The sequence below is a fragment of the Oryctolagus cuniculus genome, chromosome 19, assembly GCF_051225735.1.
Source record: "Oryctolagus cuniculus isolate XC-2025 breed Fujian yellow rabbit chromosome 19, ASM5122573v1, whole genome shotgun sequence".
In the NCBI taxonomy this organism is placed as follows: domain Eukaryota; kingdom Metazoa; phylum Chordata; class Mammalia; order Lagomorpha; family Leporidae; genus Oryctolagus; species Oryctolagus cuniculus.
Genome location: NC_142885.1, coordinates 5564615 through 5582750, shown reverse-complemented (window position 1 = coordinate 5582750; position 18136 = coordinate 5564615). Strand labels below are relative to the sequence as shown.

At 51.1% G+C, this 18136-nt stretch overlaps 1 protein-coding gene across 2 annotated transcripts in view; it reads right to left on the bottom strand.

Moving 5' to 3' along the window:
• The window catches only part of SDK1 (sidekick cell adhesion molecule 1), a 982790-nt gene that overhangs the window by 239767 nt on the left and 724887 nt on the right, over positions 1–18136 (bottom strand). For both annotated transcript variants that reach the window (XM_070064289.2, XM_070064294.2), the window contains exons 6-8: positions 10981–11092; positions 10192–10382; positions 2772–2855 (exon numbers count right to left, since the gene is read on the bottom strand). In XM_070064289.2, the coding sequence (XP_069920390.2) occupies positions 2772–2855; positions 10192–10382; positions 10981–11092 (387 nt within the window). The remainder of the gene's footprint in view (positions 1–2771; positions 2856–10191; positions 10383–10980; positions 11093–18136) is intronic.

The following is an 18136-nucleotide window of genomic DNA, read 5'->3' as shown; positions in this document are numbered from 1 at the left end:
AAATATGAGTATCCATAAACACTAATGAATAGTATCACTATTCATTACACAATCAACAATATCTCTGAACAGCCTCCAGTGAAGAGGTTGATATGCTGACCTTAACAAAAGTCTCACGGTGTCCAGGAGTGGTTCATTAGGCTAAGAAATGGGAGATGCACTTGTTTAAAGGTGAGAAGACATAGGGGCATGAAGTTATGGATGTGGGAGAAACTGCCTCATTCCATAAGAACATGCGAGAACAGGTGACTTGAGGGGTGGTGGCAGGATGGGCCCATCTGGGAGCCCGACAGTGGAGTGAGTCGAGCACATGGTAAAGAGTTAGCGCCTGGGCACAGGAGGGCCAGGCTGAGGCTTGGTGCCCAGCCCACTCCTGACCGGCCCTCCCTTGTCGAACAAGGCCTGCAGTCAAGGAGGCTGGAGCTGACCAACAAGCCCGTACACCTGGAATGAGGGTGAATGCAGTGGACACAAGAGAAGTCTACCAGGGACAGAACTTGACGGTAAATGAGAGGGACTGTTCTCAGCCTGACGGTGTGTGCACCCCTGTTGCCGGTCCCCTGCACGGCGCTGGGAGTGAATGAATGAGAGTGGTGAACGCCACCACCCTGCTCGCCAAGCCCGCCGCGAAACACCAGGTTCTGTTTGTGGGAGTCTCTTCCTTAGAACTTGGCCCTGGCCCTTCCTGAAGGGTAGCTGACAGGGAGGCTCTGTGTAGAATCAGGCCAAAGCATACAAGACAACCAAGTCCAAAACCACAGTGGGCATGCACACATGTCTGTTGCAGGCCTGTGGGAAACATGAGGAGACATCTGGACACAGTCTGATATCTCAGAAGTTTCTGTACCTCAATTTTTCTAAATATAAAATGGATTTAAATTAAAAAAAAACATCTTGCTATGATTTGTGGGAAGCACATTAAAATCCCTTGATTTGAGAGGTGATGTAGGTAGGTGTAAGATGTCTGCTATAATAAATAAAGTTAATGTCACGGAATATTTCAACATAATGTATTCCCAGATTCTGTTCTTTGCCTTAATTATGGTTCCTGTCACTTTTCATTAAATCAGGAAATTTAAAAAAAATCCATTTCAAGATAAAAGTATAACCAATTCAAGCAAGATCTCATAATGGCAATTACATGATATAGCTTTCATAAAGAAAATCCACCTCACATGCTGCGATAGTTTCACTGTCAAAATTAAAAGAAAGTGGTAAATTACAAGATAGCAATGCAATGTTGAAAAGCTGTTCAATTAATACAGTGTATACTTAACAAGCAGTTTACCCTGTAGAAAACATGCTAAAAAAAAAAAAAAGCATTCTCTTGGCTTAGGGAGAGTTTAAGATTGTAATTTATGGGAAAATACTTGTTAGTGCCGAGGGAACTGGGAGAGTTTCTATTTCGGGGCAATTTAATGTCAGAAACAGAAATCTTAGCCCCTGCAGCACCGCTTTTTCTCATTCCTAAAATGTAAGCACTCCAGGTTTTTTACGGGCTCCTATTCAGAGCGGCTGGCCTTAAGAAGCTGGTGTTTATGCAAGAAAAAGAACAATGAAGCCACAGTCAGCACCATCTTCCCATTTCACAACCCTGTTCCTCTCCCCTGCCCCTTCCAGCGGCTGCGTGAGCAGATCTAGAGTGGAGGCGGAAGGCAAGCAGGCAGACCTGGAGAGGCGGCCATGGCGAGTGGCCAGGAGTGAGGGCCGGAACCGCTCAAGGCAGAAGCAACGGCCACTCGACGCCCAGGCAGGGACCAGCCAGGGCTCCCCTCTGCCTTCCCATCAGCACTGTTCAGTGTTCAGACACTCTGCTCTCTTTCGGAAAGGAAAGAAAAGGACACCCTTGATAGCACTACCTGTTGTGAGCCCGGTCCTCAGCTCCCGGGGGAAGCCCTGGGGCCCCCCAGGAGCAGATGTTTTGGCAGCAGATGGGTCGGGTCTGGGTCCAGTCCCCTAAGACCCAGCTGCACTTGCCAAGTGTTTAATGAGCAGCTCCCACTGCCAGAAGCGGGTGATGATTTACAGCAGAACCTCACTGCATCTTCGTGGCTCTTCGCCCTGACCCAGTTACTTAACCTTGCTTGCTCAGGCTTGGTTTCTGTGTGTATTGTCAGACCACAATGTCTGCATGGAACTGTTTGGAAGATGCACAAAACTGTAATCCTCACCTCCAAACACTTAGCAGGGAGAAGAAAACACCCACCCTTAAGATGACCAGGTTGGAAGAACAGTGATCCCTGCCAGCAGCTGCCAGTGCACAGGTTTGGTGAGTGAGGTGGCACTGACCCTCCTGTCTCTAGGCAGGGGCCTCTGTGTAATCACTGGGCAGCTGCTGGCAGATGACAGGATCAGGCATGGGGCAGGAGGGGTGGGGTTACCTGATAACAGGAAAGCTGACCCAGAGCTAGAGAGGAAGTGCAGGAGTCTCCCTTCTGCCCCAGAGAGGCTCTGGTCCCCAGTCCCCATGAGCTCGTGGGTCAGAGTGAATTTCCTCCCTGAGCTTGGGGAGCGATGCTTGTGGGATGACAGCCTGAGGGAGCGCCCTTCTCTATGTGGCATGGAGTGTATTAAGCTCTCCTTTGGGCAAATATTATCACTGTTCAGCAGACGAGAAGGCTAGCGCTCAGCGAGGTCAGGTGCCCCAGGTCACCTGTCCTCCACCCAAAGCTGTTCTCAGCCATCAGCTCCCGGTCTCCCTAGAATGGTGCAAACCCTGCCCTGCAAAATGGCCACTGTCATGCTCCACTTCCGATTGGGGCCACACTCACCCATGGCTCGACACACGATGTCCACAGTCTCTTCCACTTCAACTAAAATCCGACTTTCAGGCTCAGCAGTGAAATACGGTGGCTCTGCAGGAAGAAGAAAATAATAATGAAAAAAAAACAAGCCCCTGAGCAGGAGGATACGTCAAAGACCACAACAGCCTCAGCTCATCCGCGCTCCTCCTGAAAGTTATTTTTATAAACTTCATCATTTGTTACCATCATACGCACACACCCTGGATCTGCTGAGCAGAGGCCAGCAGCAATTTATAAGCTAAAGGTTCAGAAAGCAAATTACTACTTAGGCCGATGGCTACTTTTCAGTTTATGGGTGTGAATCATGGAATATCTTAATTCACATTTTAGAAGGGCTATCCCCAGAGGTTCATAAAGGTTTATATTTACAGCACAGTATTTTATAGGCTGGTTTGCTTCAGCATCTAAACCAAACACCAACACATCACGAAGCACGTCAAAGAAGGTGGCACGGCAAAGCACCAGGCCCAGGCCCAGGAGCGGTGTGGCCCAGTGACATATTGTTTTCAAGTCTTAGCCGTTCTCCAAAATACAGACTTAATACTTCAACTGACCACAAAACAATAGCAAAGAAGCAAAAAAGGAGGGCCTCTAATCTGTCTTTAGCCATGGAGGAAACTCTCCGGTGTCTCTAGATACTCCACTCATCTGTTCAACAAAAAAACAGGGCTTATATTAAACAGTGAATTTCCTTGGAGAGCACATTGCAATATTTTTCTCAGTTCATTCAGCAGAAATCCAACAGAGGCACGGCAAAGTGTGTGCAGTATTAAGGCGATAGTGATTTCATTACCCTGATAACAAAAAGCTGCTGTCTACACTTTCCTGGTGATAATTAACTTTTGGGAACTGCCTTCCATTGTAAGGGTGTGGGGTATGAGAACCACAGCCTGGCCTGGCTCCCACACTGACTGTCTTTAAAACAGGATGGAACCTAAAAGAGGCAAAAGATAAACAAAAACTTAGCATTTCAAATAAATGACCAGGAGGGGCCCTTTGTAACTCAGTGGTTAAGCCCACGCCTGCGCCTTTGGTACCGACATCTCTTATGGGTTCTGGTTCAAGTCTTAGCAGCTCCATTTCCAATCCTGCTCCCTGCCAATGTTCCTGAGAAAGCAGCACAAGATGGCCCAAGCGCTTGGATCTCTGACACCCACATAGTGAGAGACCTGGATGGAGCTCCTGGCTTCAGCCTGGCCCAGCCCTGGCTGTTGCAGCCATTTGGGAAGTGAACCAGCAGATGGAAGATCTCTGTGTGTGTGTGTGTGTGTGTTCCTTCCACTTAACTCTGCCTTTCAAATAAGTAAATCTTTAAAAAAAAAAAATGGCCCACCAGTAAAGGCCGTGAGTTTCCGGGAATGCAGTCAGGCAGGAATTGGGCACTAACCTGCCTGGGGACGGCTCCACGTTCCCTATCTGGAAGCAGAACCCCTACTCTGTTTTGCGTGCACATATTCCAGCCTAGAGGGACCCGCAGAGGCCCAGTGCCGCCTCCTGCCCACCGGGCCTTCACGCACACACAGGCACGCCTGCACTCAGTCACGTCTGCTTAGTCAGTAGCCATGAGAGCAGCGTTATTTACAGTCTAACCACTCAGTGGCTCGGCTGGTCAGGTCCCACATTCATCAGAGCATGCTAGAGTCGATGTCCACCATCAGGGTCTGAGGGAAGGGACGTGAGGGGAAAAGGAAATAAATTAGGGGAAAGTCACCATGTACTTATGATTGATTCTTTTTTTAACATTGCCTTTTTTAAAATCATCATTTGCTTATGATTTAGTTTGGCTTTTACATAACTGCAGAAACCTCTTCTCTTTTATTCAGGGGTAACAACTTGCAAAACTATGGCACAACAGCACGACCAGGATGTCGACACTGACATGATCAGATGTGCCCAGTGTGGCTTGTGCCCAAGTGTACGGGTATGTGGGAGAGCAGCTCTATACAACACTACCTCATGTGTGGGTTCCTGCACCACCACCACCACCACATCAGATACAGAATGGCCACCCGGAGGACACCATGCTTCGGTAACAGTGCTCAGCCCAAGCCCCCAAGCCCGGTTCACGGCAACCACCAGTTTTTTCTCTTTCTGCAAGTCTGTCACCTCAGGAGCACTGCATAGATGGGACTGCACCGAATTTAATCTTGGGAGTTGGCTTTTACACTAAGTATAACTCCTCGAGACTCATCCTGCACTCCACACTGACCTCCCCACAGCACTGCCCATGGCTGCTGTCCAAGACAATGTCCTGCAGCCTCCAAGGCTCTGGGGGGGGGGGGGGGCAAGCAAGGACCAGACACAACAGTAGTCCACACAGCGATCCTAAGCTGGCTCTGGGGCTGGGAGCTGGCCAAGGCCACACCTCTCTGAGCCCTGTCACTGTTACCTCTGCAGTCAGCTACCACAGGGGCTGGGCACTCTCTGTTGCACGGCCTGCACACACTGGGCCTGGGGCAGCAGCTTGCAGTGCCAGGCAGGCCCGAGGGGGCAGGCAGAGCACGATGCTTGTTGCTGATGCTGCCAGCCCGTGCCGTGTCTGGCCAGCAGAGCAGCTGCCGAAGCCCTCGAGGCCCTGACGGCCGTGCAGCTTCTGGTCCTCACTTTGTTCCTTTCCCTGCTTTATAGGCTGTAGCTCCTCTCGCCGCTGACCCCTCACATCTCCCTATGCAACATGTGCTCGGGTGCGTTCCCCATCCCCAGCTACAGCTGTCACAGCTAGTCTGCGACAAGGCACAGAAGTGAGGCAAACACGGGGCAGCCTAGCCATGGAAGGACTGAGCTGACATGTGTCCACTGGGAGCTAGGAGTCCTGGCATAGCCTCTGTAGAACGCTTGACCTTCCAAGGGCAAGAGGGTGAGTGCGCGTCTTAGTGCATCAGGAACAGCTCTTTCTGGAAGGGTGCACGGCCCACACTGGGCTTTTAAAAATTGATCACAACCGCAGCCGATCAAAGTGGGGATGGAAACGAATGCTTTGATCTCCTTTGAAACAATATGAAGACGTCACGCAAAGGTTCTCATGTGCTGAGTGAACCCGCACTGTTAAGGGCAGCACAGGCTAATCAGCCTCAGGACCCACACAGGCTCAGAACTGGAGGTGGGGGTCCCTCCCAGGTGGCCCTGAAATCCAGGGTCTCTATCAAAGCCCCCTCTCCAGAATCCCAGGGTGACAGTGTGAGCTCTGGCAATGGGGGCAGCCAGGGTGGGGATGGCCCCTGCACACCAAGGGCCCCGTGTGCTCGCCTGTCTGTGGTGTGGGTTCATGGCTCTGAGTCTCAGGGCTTTTTGTGAATAAGGATCACAGCAAAGGCCAAAGACGGCCCCGTCTGACTCCCTCTCCTCCTGAAGGCCCACCCCACGGAGCAGCTGGTCCCCCAGTGTCCCTTGGCTGCCCTCATTGTCCACATCGGTGCCCTTGCCCACAGTGGTGGGAAGAATGGTCCCCTGTGTCCACCCTGGAACCCCTGGAAGCTGTATGCATGCTCTGGGGGGACCCTGCAAATGTGACTAAGGTTACAGACCCCAAAACAGGAGGCCTGGATTAGCCGAGTGGGCCCAGGCTAATCATGTGAGCCTCTGAGCAGAGAACGCTGTCCAGTGGGAAGCAGGAGACTGGAGGAGAGAGAGGGCAGAGAGATTCCCAGTAGAAGCAAAGGAAGAGAGGATAGCAGGGAGACAGGAGGGTGGGCGGGAGGCAGGCAGAGTCTGCCGAGTATGGACAGGTGTGAGGCAGGCAGCCTCTACAAGACCTTGTGGTATAACCACAGAATCATTTCTCAACGATGGTATTGGCATCAGCCGAGAGAAGCTACACAGATTTGTTACTGTAACAATGAAGGTATTTGATTTCTGAGTGATGAGATGTGAGACACCCAGAGGCAGCTCTAACACTCCTGCCCTTCCGAGTGGGTGTGAGAAAGCTGGTGTGCCAGGATATGCAGATTATGGGGGAGGGCATGAGCGGGAATGACACAGCACTGTGCGGTGAGGAGACAGCGTGCAGAACCATGGGTCCGAGGGCAATGCATGCAGCACAGGCACACCACAGATTGTCTCCAAGAAAGAACAGTACCCACGGACTATGAGCCACACCCTGGTTGCAGGGGCACCCAGGGGAAAGCTGGGTGTAATTACTGGCTGCTGGCAGACCACCAGTGCAGAGTGACATACGGCATAGTGGCACCGTGCCCACTGGTGCAGTGAGCACCCCTTCCTTTAATCTTCACAATATGGGCTGGCACCATCACCTACACTGTCTCCGTGTTATGGACGTGGAATCTGAGGGTGTCAGAGGCAGAGGCTGGGAAAGGTGCAGTGAGAACGGGAACCCAGACCCTGCCCCTCCGGTGTCCCCGATGCTGTGGACGCACAGCCAGTAGAGTAGCAGAGGTGACACTGGGGGTCCCCAGGGACACACAGCTCTGGCTAATCAGGCTGGGTGGAACCAGGGGTGCAGGGCATTCATCCCAAGCACAGGGGCTGCTCAGGGACCCCAGCGGACAAGACTCGGGTTCTGGGTGGGCTTCCCCGGGACTCGAGGCAGGGTTTGATGCCAACAGCTGATGTGGGAGGTGCCAGGAATACCATCAGCTGACACCACTATGATCCAGCTGACACACCTGTGGGTGACCAGAGCTCCCTGCCACAGGGCCCCCACCCACAGGGGTGAGGGAGCCTGGGGGTTCACCCACCAGCTCCCATCAGAGGTCAGTTGAGGGCTGCTCCCGGGGCGGCAATCCCCAGCACATCCTGCCTGCCCCAGGGGGCACAGTCAGCTCCAGGGCTGGAAAACAGGTCAAGAAGGAAAGGGAGGTGGGAGGAGAGGGAGGAGAGGGAGGAGAGGGAGGAGAGGGAGGAGAGGGAGGAGAGGGAGGAGAGGGAGGAGAGGGAGGAGAGGGAGGAGGGAGGAGAGGGAGGAGAGGGAGGAGGGAGGAGAGGGAGGAGAGGGAGGAGAGGGAGGAGGGAGGAGAGGGAGGAGAGGGAGGAGGGAGGAGAGGGAGGAAGGTGAGCACAGGCAGCTTCAGTATGCAAGGAATGGAGCAATGGCATGGCGAGGTCAGGTTCTGTGTGGAGGGCGGAGGCAGGGGTGCCTTTGCTGAAGGGTGGGAAGGGAGGTTGGGAGAAGATGGACCTGTGGATCAAGCAGGGAGCCTGGCGGTCACGGCACCGGCGGAGACACCTGTGCCCCTCCTGGAGTGCCTGGGCTCCTCTCCAGGCTCTGACTCTTGACTCCAGCTTCCTGCTAACAGAGACTCGCAGAGGCAGCCGTGATAGCTCACGTGATTGGTCTCCAGCCACCCAGGCGGCAGAACTGGGTTGCATTCTAAGCTCTTGGCTCCAGCCCTGGCCCAGCCTTGGCTGTTGTGGACATTTGGGGGAGTGAACCAGCAGATGCGAGCTCTGTCTCCCAAATTAAACCAAAACAACAAACACAACAAGGCTCGGGTCAGGTGATGCCAGATCATGGAGCCACCGACCGTGCAATGAGGGGTGACAGGCAGGTTCCCGCCGCCACGACACCGCCTGGAGGAGAGCTCTGTGCCTGTGTTTAAACCACAGAGATTGAGCCACAGGCGGGGAAGTTGACAGGTGGAGTAAACAACTGCGACTCGTCTGTCTTGTCTCATCAGGATGAAATAAAAGTAATTGGGAGCCAATTTGCTTCTGCTCTCTTTCATCTGCATGTTCATAGCGACAGCTCTTTTACAGTTCTGCAGTGGCAGCCCTGTGAAACTGGTCATGCTTCCGGACGATCCCTCCACGGTGGCTGGGCAAGGACTCGTCATCTCACCCAACGCTTCCGAGTTGACAGAGGCATGCTCTCCACCACCAAGTCCTACCTGTCACAGCAAATCCTTACGAATAAAAGGGGATTTAAATAAACGCCATGAAGAAGTAAAGTATGTACGTGTCCCTTTAAAAGTCGGAACACAGAAGGCAGCTCCAGAGGACAGGGAACTAATCCACTCTGGGATTCAGACATAAATGGACGCAAGTTCCCATGGTAGATTTAAATATTTTAAAGAGGAATTATGATAGAAACAATCCTTTGTGTTTGCAGAGAGATACATTTCTTTTCTTGCTTACATTACCTTAAAGTGTTGTAACACAATACAGTACTGCCTACACGAGATTTATACATCACACATTTTAATTTCGGTTCAGTCTGTAATGTACTGTGCTCACAGAGCTATAGATCAACCAGGATGAAAAAGTCTTAGAGAGAGAGGGAGGTGATATTTACAGGTAGAGAGCGAGTGTGTCGAGAGAGGCGCCGGGGCACCAGCTCCGATCCCGGCGCAGAATCAACAAGGGCTGGTGAGTCCAGGTCCACTCTGCCCAGCACTTTCAGCCCTCGCACACTTCTTTCAGGGTGCTGCCGGTTCCCACGGTGGCTAGGAGGGTCCTAGTCGGGACACTGAGCCAGGTCCCAGGGACTTCAAGGATGGTGATGACCCCAGGGCAAACTTCCTATCATGGGCAGTCCTGACACTCACACTAATTTCGCAGGAAACTGCATGTGTTTCCTTTCTTATTTTGCCAGCTGGCAAAGTGCAAGGACGTGACTGAAGGAGCTCCGGCTCTCCATAGGGCCACCTCCTGTTTGGGCTTCCCAGTTCCCCTTTTCCAAAGGGAAGAGGCAAGGAAGGAATCCTGCCTTGCAGCCATGGATCCAGGGCGCTGTCAGCGGCAGCAGCCACCGCCTAGGAACCTGGTGCCCTGGGACAGTGATCACAGGCTCTTCAGAGAAGCAGATGTGTGACCGGAGCTGGGAAATGAGAATACAGGCACCTGCCTCACACCATGATGTGATCGTATCCTAATCTGATAAGAAAGTTGGGATTTTCTTAGCCACTGAGCAAAGCACAGTCCCTGGACCTGTTATTTTCCAGCCTTCAGAACCAGGCAACTCAAAGGCACTTGATTTTATATCGTCCTCCTCCTTGGTTCAGGGTCAATACTTGGCCCACTTTCAGGAAGCCTCTCTGTTCTTATTTTTCAGTTAAAAACATCCAATAGTTTTTAACTTTCTTCTGGGTCAAAAATCACAACCATCATAGAACAATTTCCGAACACCGACATAAGACCGGTGTAGGGTTACAGGAAAGGTAGTGGAAACGCTGGAGGAGACAGGCGCTGCCCGCGATGAGGGCTTCACCACTCCACTCCCCAGCTTTATGACTGGGAGCACTCAGAACACCAGCCCTGTGGGCTTAAAAGATTTATATACTGCAACAGAAGAACAGGATGCATTTGGATGATCAACTCAACCCATCTCCACTTGCAGAGTTAAAAATAAAGTCGGTGCAATGCAGGTGTTGCTGTTTTCCCCAGGGAGCCTATGTGAGGGTGCTGACACCAGCACTGACTGGGCGACCCTTACCTATGATGGAGAGAAAGGCCTTCGCCCGGGCTGGTTCAAAGGCGCTTCCGCGCAGCGTGGCCTCGCACACGTATGCGCCCGTGTCTGCGGAGGTGGGGTTGCTGATAGTCAGGCGCCGCCCAAAGCTGTGCAGCCCGCTGGTGACCCTCACTCCATTTCTCTTCCAGTTCACACTCAGCTCTTCCACAGGCCTGTGTGGACAAGGACATCAGTGACAATAATTGTGAGCCATGGTGATGGCAATAATAATTTCAGGCATTCAGCGCAAGCTTGACAAAGCTAATTCTACCAGGAACCATGGTGGGCTGAACAATGGACATTTAAAAATCAATCCAGATATAACTCTCCCCCTCAGGCACGCATCCACGATACAGTCTGCTCAGGGGCTATTGAGCAAGGATAGCTAATTGCAGCCGCAATGAACCATAAGTCCTAATGATTCCATTTGCTCAGGAAAAGAATGTTTAAAATAAATACGACTACGGGACACTACAGCTACACGGGAGGCGTGCACACGGAGCCTTGGTTCCGGAGCGACCATTAAGGAGGCAGAGAAGGCCTGGGACTGAAGAGCGGGGGAGGGATTAGCTCCTCCCTCTTTCACCCTCAGCCACATACAAAAGCTCCGCCTCCTCTCTGGGAGACATCGCATCTAGTTCCCTGTCTTCCCAGACACTGTGCTGGGGCCCAGCAATACGGACAGGACCTCGTCCCTCGAGGAGCCGGCCCCTGTGCGTCACGCCGCGGGTGGCTGTTCAGGAGCAAGCCTGTCTCGGGGCCGATCCGTACCTGGCACTGGCTATGCACTCCAAGGTGGTCTCACTGGATCCCGCCACCACGCTCCTGTTGCCCGGGGCCACCACGATGGTGGGAGCCATGGTCTCAGCAGTGCCAGTGTCTCCTGTGGCAGAGAAAACACAGATGCTGTGGAACCGTCCTCCGTACAGAAGACAGGGTGGGCAGAGCAGGACAGAGGAAGCATCTTGACAAGGCACACTCCAAATACACTCAGAAGCCACGGGGCCCTGGGGCATGGTCACAGCCACGGCCTCCGTGTGGGCATCAGACCATTCAAGCCGGGGCCTGTGCGATGCCAGCCTCCTCTGGTGAAGTCCCAGCCTGTGACCAGAGCCACGGGGGTGGCAGTGTGACAGATGCATTATGCAACTGCACGGAACATGGAGCAGCTAAGGGCTTGAGACTGCCCAGCACTTTCCGAAATGCTTGCTGGTTTTGGTTTTTTAAACTGATTTAAGACTTTGCTTACTGCCCAGTGTCCCTGGTATTTTCGCATTTGTTCAACCGCACGAACAGTTCGTGCGTGGGGCTCTCTGCGAGGCATAGCATGTTCAGAAGTAGCCAACTTTCCCGTGAGGGTCTCCAGAGCAAACACCCCGCTCAGCCTGCAGTGCTGTCACTGTAGTTCCAAGCCCTTTCTCTTTTCTGGAAAGTAAATAACCTGAATCCATCTCTTTGGTGAGTATCAAACTAAATAATTTAGCTTGTACTGCAGGTGACAAGGGAGAAAAAAAAAACAACATATTTCACCACTTTTCTCTAAAGGACATTTAACATCAAAATTAAACTACTCCCGGGATGCTTTACTACTGTTTGTTCAGGGAACCAGACGTTTCTAGAAAGGAACTTCAATAAAGGGTGGGGATGTAACAGCCTGGAAATAAAGATAGATTTAAAGCCTTGCAAATGCAAAATGCTTCCTCCGGCCCTTCCAGCCGCCAGCAGCCAGGGCACTCAGGAGAACTCTGGCAAACGGGAGTTCTGCCCACCGGTGGGCATCCACAGGAAGGAGGGGACCACCCGCTCCTCGGCACCAACTGCCCGGAGCCCGCATCCCCGCCGGGAAGTATGTGACTTTCGCAGTAAAGGCGCATGTGGGTCCATGAAGAAGAGCCGGATGCAGGCAGAGCCAGCAAACCAGTGTTTCAGACCTACCCATGGGTCACGTGATGTGAGGCTGACTTCCACTCACCCGTGAGTCCCCGGGGTGGGGGGGAGGCAGCCCCGGCCTTCTCCGAGCTCCTTACCTCCCAAGCCACCCCCAGGCTCCCTTCCTGACTGAGCGGGGGCTGACAGGCTGGTTATCAGGGCACAGACACCTCCGTGACAGGGCAGTGGACGGTAACTGAATGCCAATCACATTTGCAACCTGCCTGCCGGCGGTGAAAGTCGCTGATGAGGAGAAACGACCTGAGCGGCTAATATTTGCAAATAGTTATGAGAAGTGAAGGAGAGCAGTGTGGATGCCGAAAGGTCACTGAGCAAGGTGCCAATCTGGCATTAATCACCGCTCAGCTGCGGTGGCAGGAGAGGAAACCCGTGCTCAGCACTTGGCGTTGCTGGGGAACCACCGTCCCTGGACCCCCGGGTCCTCTCCCGCCCGGAGGAGAGACGGCTCCCAGCCTGAGTCCCTGGCCCTCGGGGACAGGCGGTAGGGCAGGGGGACCCTGCACGAGGCTCCTTTACGGGCAGGTCCGTGGAGCTTGGTTGGCCGTCACACAGAACACAGCTTTTCTTTACACCACGCTGTAAGCATCACTGTTTCAGTGCACCCTGGAGCACTGTGTGTCTGTAAGAAAAGTCCAGTGACTCCCTCAACCCGGCGTCAGCAACTGTCAGGCCATTTTCTAATGCAACCTTCCAACCACCACCAAATCGTTAGTACTGTCTAACGACGCACGAACTATGTAAGGTACTTGCAGGGGAAGTAGAAGGTGAAAGAGATGCTGGGGGAATAAACCAGAGTAGTGCCTACAAAGAACAGCTGTGATGCACACACATGGTCACAATTACGGTGAACGTGACCACAGCAAGGTCGAGGCAAGGTGTGTAGGGCTTCTGATTGCAAAGCCCACATGCTTTCTGTTGGAACTGTGCAAGAACATCTCAGGATAATTTCCACGGGTGACCAGCAAAGACAGCGCCTGTTGTAGGGCACGATTCTGTTATGCCTTCTTGTTTTGGTTTTTAAAACTTCAGTGAAAGCCATATGTGCCGTGGAGCAGTCCCTCCCTCCAAAGACAGGCATTTCTACATCTTTTCGCACTTAATTTTAAACTGTTATTTTGTGATTTACCACTTTCAGACATCAGACATCATCTCCACTCTCTGCCACGATGGATGAGCTCAGCTCACACGTGCCATGTTGCCACGTTGCCAAAATACTAAGCAGGATTTTTAGTTCCTGTTGATCTTTGGAATTTTAGATAAATGGGGGCTTCAAAAACTTCATGGAAAAAATGGAATTTAAAGAAGTTTATTTTGATGCAGAAAACTTGGAAATCCATTCAGAGTTTTTCCATAATATGCATTTCCATGAACTTTTAAAAAGTATTTATTTATTTAAAAGTCCGAGTTAGAGAGAAAGAGAGGGAGAGAGACAGAGAGTGATCTTGCACTTGCTGGTTCACTCTTGAGTTGGCTTCAACTGCCAGGGCTGGGCCAAGCCTAAGCCAGGAGCTTCATCTGGGTCTCCCATGTGGATGGCAGGGGCCCAAACATTTGGAGAAAACAAAAAACCTGTATAAGAAAGAAACGCAATCTTTGGATACCACCTAGTAGTGGAATAGATAATCTTTATGTAGTAATACAAATGTCTTAAAAGAAATTCATGGAGAATGTGTGCTACAAAAATGCCATGCATGGACTCAAAAATTCTCTGCACCAAAATAAACTTATTTTTTCATCCCATTTTCTACAAACTTTTTATGATACTACAATTTTATTTCAAATTTAGTTTGCATTTCTATAATGAATCTGCAGTAAAAGTGGAAGATGTAATTATGGTGATGGTCCAGAATCCAGATGCCATTAGCCTGGATGATGTAAAAGCATAACTATGGAAGACTGAAAGAGGGAAGCAGAGAGCAGAGGAGTACTGAAGAGGAGGGAAGGGAAGATACTGTTCCAAGAGTCCAGGAAATAAAGGGGGTGTGTGCGTGCACACACTCTCATACACATAGTGTTACCTTTGTAACCTGAAAATATCAATCCCCCGCAAACACAATCTTAAAGTTGTAGCAGTAAATCACAAAAGAGCTAGAAATACTGTTTTAATTATGCTGAAAGGATGCGTGAGGTGGTGTAAGTCAGTCAAAGGTCACCCAGCTTAGCCAGTCAATACTTAACCTCTAAAACTGTAAGAAACAGTAATAGACGCATCCTGTTACAACACAGAGACACATACCAGAACCAAGGGTAAATCAAGGAGAGAATCTCCTGGCCTGGAAGTGGGGACACTGCCGCACTTTGCCGTAAGCCGCTGGAATGTTCTCTCTACCCCGTGTGCAGGCAAACACTGAGTTCCCTGTCCATACAAGCCACCTCCCCACCTCTGGTTAACTGTGGTCTTGTCACCCAAGACTTCTAGCTAACAGCCACTGTCCCCCGGGATGCGTGGCTTCTTTTCGTTCTTGAATAACTGAAAAGGAGTCCATTCTTTCCCACGTGGTTGGCTGTCCAGGCAAAAACGTTCGAGTAGAAAGTCAATTTCCCTTGGAACTCTGAAGACATTGTGGTCTTCAGTGTCATAGAGGAGAAGTCTGCTAGCAGTCTGATGCCCATTATTTGTGGGTTAGCCTTTTTTCTGAACTTCTGGGATATTCTCTAAGTATGTAACATTCAAACGTGCCTAGGTATAGGGTCTTCTGTATCCCGCACTAGCAACTTGAGAGGGCCTCTCACTGCAGAGACACACACCCTTACGCGTCAGTTCCTCTGCAACTTCCCACCCTCTGCTTTGCCCGTTTCCTTTTTTGGGAGCCCCCACTGGTTGGAGTTTAGGTCTCTGACTGATTCAGTATGTTTCTTACCCTCTTCTAATGTTTTCCTTTTTCTAATTTGGGAAAGACCTCCTCAACGATATCTTAAAACTTCTTCTTCTCAACCACACTGTAATCCCCAAAAGAGTTTTCTTGGCTCTGGCTGTCCATTTTCCACAGCCTCCTGCACTTGTTTTATGGAAGCAACGCACATCCAAGTCACACGCTCATGGTAGGGGCTCTCGTCAATGATCCTCCTACACTGGAGAGCGGTGAAAAGCTAACTGGGGGGTGGGAACGCTAGCTTGTTCATCACAACCTCAGTCAGGTGAGGAACCCGATTACTGGGAAGGGGCCCTAAACCCCAGAGTGCAGAGGCCCTGCCTCGGAATCTGTTCGTTCTCAGCAGGGAGGAATCCTCACCCACTCCTCTGCTGTCTACCCAGGCCAGTATCTTACCTGCTGAGTATTCAGCTCACGGGAGCAGGCGTAGGAAGTAGACCCATCTGTATGTAAATGACTACACCTTCTCTTGTTTCTCCCTGTGTTGTACCCTGTGACCAGGCTGCTCCAGTGTCCCCACACCGAGCTCTGCTCCCCTGAGAGTCTTCATTCCTCACCTGAGACCTGCTCTCCACGCCTTTGTGTCTGCCCTCACTTGTTCATGGTTTCCCTTCCTTTTTCCTTCCCTTTGTGCCCCCGTCTCTTACTCCCTTACTCTTTTAGCGTGTACCTCTTTTTCTAGGCTGAGGAGGGAAACAGATGTGCTTTGCTGCCATTCTTGAGCCTGCCGTATTGAATTTGCCACTAAAATTTTCCCCACTTTCAATTTTTAGAACAAACATGCAGAGAAGAATATCTCGGCATTTTCAAAGAATAAAACAGCCTGTTACTATATTCACATAGTATTTGAGATTCAATTTAAAAAATGTTTCTTGATTTATCATAAATAGTCTAGAATAATAGACTTCCACTCCTAACTCCACTACTATTACCCTTTCCTTCAATGTCCCACATTAACAAAACATTTTTTAAAAAGATTATTTTGGCCGGCGCCGTGGCTCACTAGCCTAATCCTCCGCCTGCAGCGCTAGCACCCCAGGTTCAGTCCCGGCTGGGGTGCCGGATTCTGTCCCAGTTGCCCCTCTTCCAGTCCAGCTCTCTGCTGTGGCCTGGGAGGGCAGTGGAGGATGGCCCAAGTGCTTGGGCCTTACACCCACATGGGAGACCAGGAGGAAGCACGTGGCTCTTGGCTTTGGATCGGCACAGCGCTGGCCATAGCGGCCATTTGGGGGGTGAAACGGAAGGAAGACATTTCTCTCTCTCTCTCTCTGACTAACTCTGCCTGTCAAAAAAAAAAATATTTATTTACTTGAAAAGCAGAGTTACAGAGGGAGACACACAGACACACAGAGCGAGAGAGTGAGAGAGCGAGAGAGCGAGAGAGAGAGAGATAGAGAGAGAGAGAGAGAAACAGAGAGAGAGAGAGATCTTCCATCTGCTGGTTCACTTCCCAAATAGCTGTGATGGGCCAGGCTGAAGTCAGGAACCCAGAACTCCATCTGGGTCTCCCAACTCTGAGGTCTTGTAGGGGCCCAAGGCTTTGGGGCCATCTTCTGCTGCTTTCCCAGGCAAACCATCAGGAAGCTGGACTGGAAGTAGATCACTGGGACATAGCCCATATGGGATACTGGTGATGAAGGTGGCGGCTTAACCCACCATGCCGCAGCACTAGCTCCAACAAAACTTTTTAAAGCGGTATATGCTCATATAGGAGGGATTACTTTTTTTTTTTTTTTTGACAGGCAAAGTTAGACCGTGAGAGAGAGAGAGAGACAGAGAGAAAGGTCTTCCTTCTGTTGGTTCACCCCCTAAATGGCTGCTACAGCTGGCGCGCTGCACCGATCCAAAGCCAGGAGCCAGGTGCTTCCTCCTGGTCTCCCATGCAGGTGGAGGGCCCAAGCACCTGGGCCAAGGAAGGATTACTTCTAAGAAGATTGAAAACAGAATGGAAGAGAAGGGCGTTCTATTTTACCACATTCACATACAGTCATTAAACATTTTGCTAAATATTTACAAATGCTACCCGATGTCACCTAGCATCAGCCCAGTAAGACAGCTATTATAGTCCCCTTCTACAGACTAGAAAATCAAGCCCCAAAGTCACATGGCCTCAAAGGTAGAGCAAGGCTTTCAGTCATGGATATCTTCATCCACAGTGCATCATCTTCCTCCTAACAACCTTCCTGGGTTGTGACAGTTGACCAAAATAAAATGAACTAGAATACTCCTTCCCCCAAGCATTTCCTTCATTGAGACTTCCCAGTTGCTGTCTCAACCAAGCTCTTCCCAGGCTGAGTCTAGGAGTTTGGAGGGGAGACCTTGAATCCAAGGAGATTCCGCAGAGGTTGGCAACGCGTGGCAGCTAGCAGCCGCGGCGACTGAAGGCAGGGGCTTTAGAGGAAGGCTCTGTGTAGTGACAGGAATAAAGAACTCAGCAGAGGAAACGGAGTATAATCCCGGCCAGTTCCCCCTTGTGAACCCTGTACTCACAGTAGAGACCAAGCAGGGAGACGTCTAGGTTGCATTTAATTAAAAAGCACATTTAAAGAATATCAAGTCTCTCTCTCAAAGATGCCCGAATTGCTACACTGCAGAATTATGGCAGATAAAGTAGGGCAAATGGAAGGATGCCCTTCCACTGCAATCAAGCACGGCGCTGGGCGGGAGAGCAGCCACAGGACTGGGGCCACGCACAGAGACTCTGCATTCAGAACACAGCAAGGAGTGTGTGTGTGTGTGTGTGTGTGTGTTGGGGTGCGGCATGTGGCCAAGACCTCCCAGGAAGTGAGATGAGAAAAGCAGCCATCTGGGTACCTGGGCAGGTGCACTTCAGGCTGGGGAGACAGCAGGTGCAGCACCTCCACGTGCTGAAGGCTGATCAGGGTCAGCTCACTCCTGGATTGGAGGCCAGGGTGAAAATCTCAGGCTTTCCTGAGAGGAAACCACTGGAGGTTTGGACACAGAGTGATATATGATCATGTTTTAAGAGCTGAGCTCTGGACACTGAGGAATTCATTGCAGTGGGCAAAGAAGGACCCAGGGAGGTGACTCAGGGAGGCCAACTGGAGGACCACATGTGGGCACGTGGACGTTTGGGCCGGCGG